The sequence below is a fragment of the Phycodurus eques genome, chromosome 15 (assembly GCF_024500275.1).
Source record: "Phycodurus eques isolate BA_2022a chromosome 15, UOR_Pequ_1.1, whole genome shotgun sequence".
In the NCBI taxonomy this organism is placed as follows: Eukaryota; Metazoa; Chordata; class Actinopteri; order Syngnathiformes; family Syngnathidae; genus Phycodurus; species Phycodurus eques.
In genome coordinates this window covers 9,887,080-9,899,553 of record NC_084539.1, presented here as the reverse complement: position 1 = coordinate 9,899,553, position 12,474 = coordinate 9,887,080, and the positions used below count along the sequence as shown (strand labels likewise).

At 40.2% G+C, this 12,474-nt stretch overlaps 1 protein-coding gene across 1 annotated transcript in view; it reads left to right on the top strand.

Annotated features, from left to right (window-relative positions):
* LOC133413716 (potassium/sodium hyperpolarization-activated cyclic nucleotide-gated channel 1) overlaps positions 1–12,474 on the top strand; it is a 99,735-nt gene that overhangs the window by 45,180 nt on the left and 42,081 nt on the right. The window contains exon 3 of the mRNA XM_061698421.1: positions 4,211–4,372. Coding sequence (XP_061554405.1) covers positions 4,211–4,372 — 162 coding nt within the window. The remainder of the gene's footprint in view (positions 1–4,210; positions 4,373–12,474) is intronic.

The window sequence follows — 12,474 nt, the reverse complement described above, 5'->3', positions numbered from 1 at the left end:
GGAGTGTGACTGCTGAAAATGTGTTTTGCTAACAGACAATTTTCCAGACAGTTCACCCGTATGTGTCACGTGTGGGGAGTAGCTGGACCCAAGAGCAGGCGGAGGCAGATGTAAAATGATGAACAGTTTATTGAGGACAGGTTATGGAGGTGGTCCTGGATGTGTTGGCAGGCGGTGGACAGAACAGCCGGCTGGCTTGGTGGCAGGAATGACGTGGGTCAGGAACACAGGGGAGCACTGGGAACGAGGAGACACAAGAGTTAACAAGGGAACCAAGGAACAGTAAAGCTTACTTGACATAAGGTGGGCCGTGGTACCGCAAGGAGAGGCTGAAATACTTAGGCGAGCATTTCCAGGAACAGGCAGGCTTATATACACCGGCGGTGATGAGGCTGATCGAACACAGGTGCTGAAAACAGAGAGCGGAGGGGGGAGAGAGAGGACACGTAGCGCCCTCCCGGCTCCAATAATGGAACTGCAGAGTTGTATATGACAGTATGTATTTATTTCGATTATGAGTAGACCCACAAAAGGTCTTATGAACCCATGCCCAAAAGGACATAAGAAGCCTGCCATTTTAGTTTGAAGCCCCACAAAATGTACTTGGTAGCAAACCCTCAAGCCCCTAAAGCTAGTTTTACAACATACCATTTAGTATTCATGTCTATTTTAATTAGACCCACAACAAATTCTTAAGAAAACAGGAGGTCAGCTGTTTTTGCTTTGAATCAACCGCTTTTGGGTTGTTTTGGCCATTTCCAGGTGTCCTTCGAGAACAAATTTGTCCAATTGCTACGAAATCTTAACCATAGATATTAGAGGGATGGACGTTGCTAAATTGAAAAACATCTTACCTTTTGTAGCAGAAAAGTTTGAATACACACCATAAAACATGAAAAGATATAGGAAATCAACAACTTCAGTTGGAGTTGACGATTTTAGGGTCATTTCGGCAATTTCCAGGTGTCTTTCAAAGATGGAATTGTTCTAGAGATTTTCTCTGATTGCTACTGAATTTAAACAACGTATACTATACAGATGGACAACGCGGAAATGCAACGACTTTGAGTTTTGGTCATTGTGTGTGGGAGGAGCATGGCAGCAAATTTTGATAACTCAACATAAAACAGAAAAAAAGTTAGAATAGTTGGAAGTGATCATTTTAGAGTCATTTCGGGCATATCCAAGTGTCCTTCAAAGGCGGACTTCATCATGTATACTAAACAGAGAGGCGATGCTAAATTCTGAGTTCTCATCATCGTGCATGGGAGGAGTATGGCATTGACAGCAAAGTTTGATGACTCACAGCAAAACCGGAAACTACATAGTTCAAAAAGATATTCTAAATAAACCACTTCGGTTTGATGCGGCCATTTAACTGTAATTTTCGGCTATCTTCGTTAGTCCTTCAAAGACAATCTTAGAGATTTTGTATCATCTCTACCTAATTTTAACCACGTATACTAGACAGACTGGTGGCGATAAAATGAGAACATTTAAAATTTCCATCATTGCATGACGGCAGAGTATGGCAGCAAAGTTTGATGACTCGCAGCAAAATGTGAAACTGTTATTATTCAGCTCCTCAAGGTTAGAGCTTGTCCAAATGTGTTCTAGAACAGTGGTTCTCAACTGTTGTCACACTGGCACCTGCATTTTCCTGTTGTTGCAAAGTCTCGACCACTTTGATAGAAATTAAGAACAAAAAATATTTTCTTTGTTTGTTTAAAAATAGCCTCTGAAAACATATGTATGGTATATTATATTTTTAAATGCCGTTTCAAATGAGTTTGCTAAACCACCAAAGGCATATTCCTTGCCGTGACGTCCGCCAAGCCAAAGGCTGCGCTGCACTGCATTTGTTTAGAGAGTAAACTAGTAGCGAGAGAACAAGGAAGTCACTTTTCTTGTCACTTTCCTACTATGTTCGGTGTGAGAACTTAGTTCGCATTTCTACTGTACTGGAAAAATCAGAATAGGAATACTTGTAATCTTTTTACTATCTGTCTGCAACCCACCCCAAAGCGGTCCTCCACCCACTTTTGGGTCCCGACCCACCAGTTGAGAATCACTGGTTCTAGAATGTCTTTCTTTCACAGACCGAGCACTATTAACTTCCTCTTCGTGATCATGATTGGCTGCGGCTGGTAATTTGTCTTTGCCAGCTTCAGTACATTAAGGTTTAATATATTTTCAAACCAGAAACCCACCATACACTGTTTTGGGCATAGTTGGTTCTGATTTGGTTTATTTTGTTGTTATATATTATCTTTAGTTATTATTTGATCAAATAAACATTCTAAATTAGGGCAGATGTTATCAATATTGAAGCAAATTTAGTGGAACAACTCCCTTTAGCTTTGCTAATTTCACGTGTAGGGTCTTAATCTTTCACTCGATGTGAATGAATATTTTCGCACCGTTTTGGAGGTGAACGTGAAATCCTACCATTTAACAGACGAAATAGGCCCAATTAAGCGTCATTTCAGTCGTGATTAATTAAAAAGGGGGCTTTGAGGGGAAATGGAAAACCATCGCTTTTAAAAATAGATCCCAATTAGACCAAATATTTCACTTGGCAGATCCTGGAATTTGACGGGTTTATTACCCAAGTGCACCAATCATCAATGTCCATATTTAACGATCACGATTAGAGGAATTATGGAATAACTAACCTAGGATAAAAAATAAAAAAAATGGCACCTTATTATTAGATACTGGGTAATGGTGCCAGGGTTTAAGTCAGTTCTTTTCACCCAAATAGATAAAATACATAAATGAAACGGCTTCTCATTTCTATTTTACACCACCAAATTACTTTTTTATCATAAACATCTTGCCTGATGGGCACTGTAGCGCTAGACGCCCCTCAGATTGAAACGTTAGCGTTCTGCGGCTTTTCGGGAAGAGGTGAGACAGGCTCTCAGTGGACAGGAGGAGCTTCTAGAAGACTGGACCAATACAGCTAAGGTGATCGGAGAGACAGGCAGGAGAGTACTTGGTGTATCTTCTGGCAGGAAAGGAGAGAAGGAGACTTGGTGGTGGAACATCACAGTACAGGAAATCATGCGAGGAAAACGGTTAGCTAAGAAAAAGTGGGACACTGAGAGGACCGAGAAGAGGCGAAAGGAATACATTGAGATGCGACATAGGGCAAAAGTAGAGGTGGCAAAGGCCAAACAAGAGGCATATGATGACATGTATGCCAGGTTGGACACTAAAGAAGGAGAAAAGGATCTCTCCAGGTTGGCCAGACAGTGGGATAGAGATGGGAAGGATGTGCAGCAGGTTAGGGTGATTAAGGATAGAGATGGAAATATGTTGACTGGTGCCAGTAGTGTGCTCGATAGATGAAAAGAATACTTTGAGGAGGTGATGAATGAGGAAAATGATAGAGAAGGGAGAGTAGAAGAGGCAAGTGTGGTGGACCAGGAAGTGGCAATGATTAGTAAGGGGGAAGTTAGAAAGGCATTAAAGAGGATGAAAAATGGAAAGGCAGTGGGTCCTGATGACATTCCTGAGGAGGTATGGAAGCATCTAGGAGACGTGGCTGTGGAGTTTTTGACCAGCTTGTTCAATAGAATTCTACTACGTAAGAAGATGCCTGAGGACTGGAGGAAAAGTGTGCTGGTGCCCATTTTTAAGAACAAGGGTGATGTGCAGAGCTGTGGGAACTATAGAGGAATAAAGTTGATGAGCCACACAATGAAGTTATGGGAAAGAGTTGTGGAGGCTAGACTCAGGACAGAAGTGAGTATTTGCGAGCAACAGTATGGTTTCATGCCTAGAAAGAGTACCGCAGATGTTGAGGATGTTGATGGAGAAGTACAGAGACGGTCAGAAGGAGCTACATTGTGTCTTTGTAGATCTAAAGAAAGCCTATGATAAATTTGTGCATCATACAGTCAGAAAGAGATAAAAAGGTGCTACTTTTCAAACATAGGAATGGACTACCAATGAGAGCGCCACTTGGTTTTCTTGACGGATTAATTGGGAAAATGATTTAAAAATTAATTAGTCGTCTATGTTTTTTGGAGCCTGTTTGTTCTGGAGTGCGGCCATGTCAAATTATGCACAGCTCGACGTGCGAGCGCAGCAACAAAAACTCAACTGGCGGCGTTGTGTCCCCCCCCCACCCTTTGGATTTGCATCATCCGTGGCACTGAAGCAGCCTAACCGAGGTTTCTGCTTTCTCTCTGTCTGTCTGCAGATCTTCCATATGACCTATGATCTGGCTAGCGCTGTGGTAAGAATATTTAACTTGATAGGCATGATGCTGCTGCTGTGTCACTGGGACGGCTGCCTCCAGTACCTGGTGCCTCTGCTCCAAGACTTCCCCCCTGACTGCTGGGTGTCGCTGAACGGTATGGTTGTAAGTATCACACATTTACTCTTTTTTTTTTTTTCTTTCTTCTTGTTTTGGATGCTGTGTGTCTGTTTTGTGTGCGATTGATTCAGATTTTTGTGATCTTATTTTAATATAAATTTCAGTGTTCAACTCCATATGCATGCTTTTCGTAGTTGTCCGTCTCCTAATATGAATACCTTGTGTTGTTAAAAATGACAACTTTATTCTCCTTTATTTACCCGTCGTGTTTGACTTTACTATCGTAATATGGCAACTTTATTTGCACCCCCCCCAATAGGATTACAACTTCGTTCTTGTAAAATGACATAGTTCTTGCAATATTTCAAGTATTTTTTGTTTTTCTGTGAACATGTTTACTTTATTCTCATAATGTGACAACTTTTTTTAATGGTAAAATTGTAAGCTTTTCCTCGTAAAATTACAACTTCATTTTTGTAAACAAAATATCCGTAGTCCAATAATATAAATACGACTGTGTGATGTCAAAATTACAACTTAATTCATCTAGTATGATGACTTGTAGAAGTCAGACTTTTCTATCGTAATATGTTGACTTTATTTTCGGGCCGTATCATTATGACTTTATTCACTCTCTAATTATTGTCTTGCAATATCTTTGTGGTAAACGTTACAAATTTATTCACGTAATATTATGATGACATTTTCCACACAAAATTATCATGTTAGTCTTGTACAACTAGACTTTATTCTCATATTAATCACCTTATTATGTAAAAATTTAATTTTTATTTCATAATACGATGACTTTTTTTGTCTCCAAAAATTACGACTTTGTTCTTCCGAAATTCCGGGTTTTTCCCAAGCGCATTTATTCTCGTAAAATTACTTTCTTAAAATTTTAGTTGTAAAATGTTTACTTTATTCCCTCGTAGCATCACAACTTTATACTTGCAAAATTACATCTTTTTCTTTGCAACATTTAAGCTGTTTTTCCTAGAAATGACGACTTAATTCTCATTATGTCACTGTACAGGTTAAGTTAAGTTTTCCCTTGTAGGAACACAACTTTATTCTCATAGAATTTCACTTTTATTCTCATTATATTAAGACATTTTGTTGTAGAAATGACAACTTTAATCTCACCAATCAAGGACAGTCAGACGTTCACATGACCGCCCACAAAGTTTCCTCCATTGAAGCAAAGTTTTCAAAGTCACTATTTCACGTAAAAAAAAAATAGCAAGAACAATGGATCAAACAGTGGCGTGTGACTTGCAGTCAGAAGAGGCACAACACCCCTGGCCTCACATTCAATCTCTGTTTACCTCAGTACGAATAACAACAGCTATGTCGGGCGCTGTCATCTGCGTCTGCCTAAAAATGTCCACATTTCAGCTTCAAGAACTCCCCTTTGAACTTTGAAAACACCTCGTTGTTTAGGTAATATCTGCCTGCTGAGCCTATTGTGCTGTTTCACAAGTGTAAAGAAAGAGAGGTTAATTTAAGACCATTTCTTGTGGCTGAATTTGTATACATTTATATTATTTCATAAAGATTTAATTTACGGTTGTTTTTGTCAAAGACCCATTAAAGTAAGCAAAAAATGAATTTGGCACACCGCAAAGAAGGGTATTGTTAACAAGCTTGCCAAATTTGAATGAATAAAAAAGTATCTAAAATCGGGCTCCAAAATGGCGAAGAATTGAGATGTTCTTTTCAGCTTTCAGACACTGTGGGCTTGTCGCTACATGTCGTGAAAACGCCGCCCACCCAAACTTTCAGCTGTCAAAAAATACGTGCCTTCTCTCACGGCTCCCTCCGAGTGATTTCCACACTTTCACGGGCCGCAGAGAGGCACTCTGCGGTGGCCAGGCAGCCTCGGAGCCCTGGCGTAATAATGCGCCGGGGCAATTTTCCTCTCTTTTGCATCTGTTGAAATTTGGCCCGCTGCTGTGGCCGCCTCAGAGCGTAACATGGGCGGCCACAGCAGCATGATGCACCGGTCCGCATGGATGATATATTTGTTCCTCCTCCTTGCAGTCGAAAAAGAGTTTATTTCACAACAATTGAGGACTAAATTGTTCCCAGTCTTTGCACGTATTCAGCACTTCAAATATATTTAATGGATTTAGAAACCAATCACAAAAATGAATTTCAAGTCATATGATTGGGCAATATCTCAAGCTGCACATACCTAATTTATATGCATTTTTTAAATAGGTGATTATCTATTTTATGTTATTGCTGTGATTACAAAAAAATTAATAAATTCTGACGTTACTCGCCAGGTTCTCAGTAGTTGAGTCGTTTTTTTTCCAAAGTACTAACTTACTCTTACGCAAGTAAACTCTGGCCGCTAACCAAAACAGCAGTGCCTACCGAGGCATACAAAGAGTTTTCCGCCTCCTCATCTGGGGTGAAAGGAATGATGCGATCGCGTGGGAGCGCCTCGCAGGCGATGCAGTTCGTAAACGCTCGCCTCGGGCCGTGCCCTGCCTCCCCATCTAGCTTCTTCCTCCCCACATGCAAAGCGACTGTTGCGAAGCATCCGGGCTTGAGGTGCAAACGTCCGCTTTCCTCAGCGTCACATCTCTTTACTTTTCACGTCAGCCAAAGCCTACCGTGCATGATTCACTCAAAAACAAACACGAGAATCGTTTTCTCCAACGACTGCCACGGTTCATCCTGATTATGTACTCTAAACTGTGCAAACGTCGTCATTCCTTTCGCCACACATTATTAAACTATGACAAAGTCATCCAAAAGGCCTAATGAACCGCCTAAATTTGCACCTCTCGCGCTGAATAAATCTCACTTATTACCCCGCTGCAGATCAATATGGAATCATGGGAAAGAGTTAATTAGCTGCACCCTGCGAGGCTTCATTTGCATCAAGCGCTTTCGCCACGACGGGAGGTTTCCCAAGAAGAGCTGATGTCGGAAGTTAGAATGGCTCTTGCACTCCTTTCAAACAGGTGTGGGCAGGAGAGCATTTGAACCAGCCCCCAATGCCATTTTTAAAAGTATTAAAAACCAGAGGAAAAACATTTAAACATTTCATGCTCATAATATATAATAATGTTATTTTTTTATCATGCAAATCACATGTTTTCATTATAGTAACTTGGCCCCAATAGGAAAAAGGTTCCCCGCCCATGTCCTCCTCTGTAATCAAAGAGAATTTCCTTAATTTTCTTTGGTTCTTCATTTTAGTAGTGACAACTATATTCTTGGAAAATTATTTTTTCCCCTGTAATATTATGACTTTTTGTTGTAAAATTGTGAATTTATCCTCACAATATGACAACTTATCTTTCATAAAATTACACTTTTTTAAATAGTTTTTTGTTGTTGTTGTAAATATGAAGACTGATCTCTTAATATGACAATTTTTTAATTGGAAAATTCCAACTATTCACTTGAAAGTACAACTTTCTTGTTGTAAAATTAGTTTTTTTACCCCTGTAATATTGTGGTATTATTTATTATTCTATTACGATCACTAGTTTTTTTGTAAAAGTAAGATTTTATTCTCATTATGTGACAACGTTTTGGGGGGAAAAATTTCAAATGTGTTCTCCCAAAATCTGGATTTTATTGTCTTCATATGACTACTTCTCATAATCTACTGACTTTTTTGTTCTTGTACAATTACAATTTTAATTCTCGATAAATTGCAAGCTTCCCCCCATAGTTTTACAACTTATCATAAAATGTTCTGTAACATTACAAATCACAGCTAGATTTTTCTAAGAAAATGGCAACTTTGTTCTTGTAATGTGACAACTTTTTTTCTTGTAATATTTCACATTTTTGTAATAAAAAATTGTGACTTCATTTTCTTTAGATGATTACTTTTTTTATCCTCCTAAAACAAAAATATTTCCCCCGGAGCTTTACAACCATATTCTTTCTTCTAATGAAATGTGTTTTTTTTCCCATGTAAAATTACAATTTTCCCTGGGAGTATTACTACTTTCTTCTCGTAAAATATCAGGTTTATTATTAAAACTTCTGGTCGTAAATGTTAGAACTTCTTCTAATGTGATTATGGTTTTCTTGTGATATTAAACATTTTTTGTTCAAAATAAAAACATTCTTTTTTCTTGTATAGTTCCTTGTTACTGTTCTCGTAATATGATTACTTTCCCCCTGTAGCTTTACGAGTTCTTCTCGTGAAATTATGTATTTTCTTCTTGTAATATTATGACTTTGTTCTCATATGATGATGGGGTTTTCCCACATTGTTCTAGGAACATTACAGGTCCCCTGATTTAAAAGATGTCTCACAGAAAAGAAACGAAAAAAATCTTTTGACATGTTCAGACAGCAGTGATAGCACACCTATATATAGAACCCCACACGGAGTGAGAATGTGATGCTTGTATGATAAACCTATATTTGGATGTCAGAATATTCGCCTGGGCTTGTATGTGCATCTGTCCGGGCGTAAGCACAATTATATAAACTGCAGGGACTAGATCATGGGTAGGGAACCTTTTCGATTGATTTGGTCTTTACGAATTTGCTGTATAAAGAAGACAAACATGATGTCACCTACGGAGAGTTGATGCATGCTCTGGCACAAATCCTCCAAACACTGGCTTAGAAACATGAGTTCAGAACATTAATATTTGTGTAAATAAGTTGTCAATTGATTTATTGATTGATTGTTAAGAGGGATGTCACGATATATCGTATTAAAACTGTCTCAATATCATCGTGGTCTTGTCTCGGTATAATATACAGGGAGCCGTTGTTCTTAAACTTTAGTTTTGGGTCGGCTATACATAGGCACTCCGCTTAGCCGTTACTTATTAGAGTGTCTACGCACCTTGATTTGTTGCATGGTGTCCGGGACTAAGGAGAGTCCTGGTCAGCAAGGACTGGCGATAGTGGTAAGTGGGCCTTTAGGGGTGTTATCATCTTGACTAATGGCCTTAGTGTAGCTTCTTTCTCCCAAGCGGCCACATTGACTTAATCAGCAGACAAGATAATACTGCTGTCAGGTGAGAGTGCGATGGGGCCTGTTGCCATGACTGTTTACAGTTAAGGACGCTTGTGTTCTCCTTTTCCCAAACTTTGTAAGCCCCTTCAATGGCATTGTGTTAAACATGATCAAAACACGGGGAGACCGTTGTTGTTTTTTTAAACCAGACAAAATCGTGTCTCGGACACTTCCCAACATCGGAGGAGGAGGAATCCTAAAGATTTGGTGGTAGAAGTCCTGTATGACTTTCCAATTAAACGTTAGTTCCAACGATAACCACTTTTACTCACCACAGAAACAACCAAACAAGCCAAAATCGCGGCTCAAACACTTCCCAACGTTGTTGAATGGTGCAAGTGGTACTGGTGGAAAACTCAACCCTAGAAATGTGAGGGTAGAAGTTTCATTAACTGTCTTGCTTGTCCACAAATCATTATCGAAAGTAGCATAAGCTTGATCGGCATGTACCAATCCGAACTGAATTGGACTGCTTTTAAAACAACTGGAAGTGCCAAAACCCTGTCTCGGACACTTCCCGACATCAGAGAAGGAGCTGGACCCTAACAATCTGGGTGTTCGTTATTGTTGGAAATAACACAACCTTCATCTGGGTGTACCAATCCATATTGAACTGGACTGTTTTTAAAGGCTGGCAAAACAGACCAAATCTTGGACACTTCCCAACATTGTAGAAGGAGCTCAATCCTCAAAATGTGGGGGCAGAACTTAAATTCTTCCCTGTAGGATTTTCCATTCAGAAATGATTGCCAAGTTGAGTGACAAAGTGCTGAAACATAGAAAATCCCATCTCGGAAACGTCACAATTTTTTAAGAAGCAGGGAATACCATTGGAAAAGCTCAACTCTAAAGACGTGGGGGCAGAAATTCAATTCATTAGCTGTTTTGGAAGTTTGCGGATCATTACCGTAAATCGGTGCACTTTCCATTGAGAACGGTCAGACCCCGGATTTTGGTTTTCGTTGGCAAAAGAAATAATTGATGCGGATAAATAATTGACCACGAGCTGTGGTTATCCGGTTCCAAATACCCTTTGGGGTTTGTCTGGTTGGGGTGTTTTATTCACCTGGGCTCATAAAAATGCCCAAGTGCGTTAGAGAAAGGGGGTTATTTCCACCAGAGTTGTAATGATGTCAAACGTGTGCTGGATAAGGAGCGAGCGTCTTTAGAGGACATGCCTTTCTATCATCTCAATATCTGCGTTCAGAGTTGATGGTGGAACGATTCTTATTTCTCTTTTGCGGTTCAAGTAACCTTTTGTGCTAATCCAAGAATGTCGCGGCGGCATGAGCGAAAAGCAAACCTCACTCGGCAGAAGGTCATGCTCGTCGCGGACCATCCTAGTCCAAATAATGTCCGAAATTGAGACGTTGGCAGAGACTCACGAAACATCCCAAAAGACAGTTAACATCAGCGTCTGGTACCACAAAGCCGTTGACTTCCTCCCTCAAGGGTTCAAAGTCCGTGCTGCCTTCTGCGTACTCTCAGTAAGAACAGCTTGTTTTTTTTCCATTTGATTATGTAATTGGACAAATGAATATTGTGCATCACTTTTCTGTTTTCGGCACACATGCGACAGCTTGTTGGATTTTAGAGAGTTATATGATAAAGTCATTAGAGGCATTGTGTGTAGATCACATTTTAATAAAATGCAACATTAAAAAAAGCGGAATTCGTGTACAGGTAAAGTTGGTCCAGTTCAATAATAATTGAGCACATTTTGCAGCCAGAGGCAGAACATTAAAGTCTCCTTTTTCATGCACTTCTTGTAGTTAAGTTCCTCCTGGTCTGGCCAATTGATGGCCACTTTGCAGCAGATGTCCAAATCAGGACTGTACATTATTGGAGGAGCGAGCTGCCGTGAGGTGTGACGATCCAACGTGCTGGTTACAAAAGAAAACATATTAACCTGTTTGAAAACCCACAAAATTGCAGCTAGAAAGAAAATCCATCATTCGTTTTCTTCTCTTGGTGTTTATTCACAGCGTTTTTCTTCTTCTTCGACAGTTTTATGAGCAACAGCGTGATACCGCAATTCCAGTTCAAAGTGACGCTGGTGGTCAGATGCTTTTCATGTCAGAGCTTCTCGGGGTGCAAGCGGTCCATAATTTGGCAGAGGCGGCCGCCTCCAAATTTTATGCGCAGGAAAAAAACTGGATATGTAACATCACTTTTGTGAAGGTTAAGTGAAGTTTGAAACAAAAGACGTGTGTTTAACTCTACGATGGTTCATACGGATGATTGCAACACTTTGACAGTGATTGGGGATGAGATTTTGGTGTGCTAATGAAATCAGCGTTCCACTTTTTTTGAACAAAGGCCGAGCCGCCGGATGAATATTCAACCACGTTGCTTATTTGGCAGCATGCATGCGGTGTTTAATTACAAGACGCTTGAATAATTGCTGCGTTCACCTCATTTGTTAGGAGCCCCACTTATAGCAGCAGATGCATTTTTTTTTTTTCCTGCAGAGAAGACGTGTTAATACACCAGTGAGTCACGCCGCCGCCCCCTCCAGATGACCAAGCGTTACGTGACGACAGATTCTTTCAATCTCTGAAATTCTTCACAGATGGAAAATATCATGCCGTTTGGCTGGTGAAACAAAATCAATAGTTACAAAAGTGTATGATTGGCCTCGTCATGAAGCAGGTCTCGCAGTGAGTCACTACGAGAGGAGGAAAAAAGGAATACAAATCAGGTTAGTTAGGAGCACTGGTAGGAAAAATAATAACTGAATTTGTTTTTCTGGCCCGTGTAAGGCGGCCACACTGCCAGATAATACCCAGTGTGTGCAGCAGTATTGAAGCCTCTGAAAATCAGCATTTCAACATGAAAACAGTATGAGGTTCACATTTGGGACATTACAAATAATTGCTGCTTAATAACAAAGTCATTTTCACATTTTGCAAAAATGCACTAACCTTCCATTGCTGGACCCTTCTTCCTTGATCTTCACTCAGTGCAACTTCTTGTTATCCATCCATCCATCCATTTTCTGAGCCGCTTATCCTCACTAGGGTCGCGGGTATGCTGGAGCCTATCCCAGCTAACTGTGCGCTGGAGGCGGGTTACGCCCTGAACTGGTTGCCAGCCAATTGCAGGCTGGCAACCAGTTCAGGGTTACGCCCTGAAC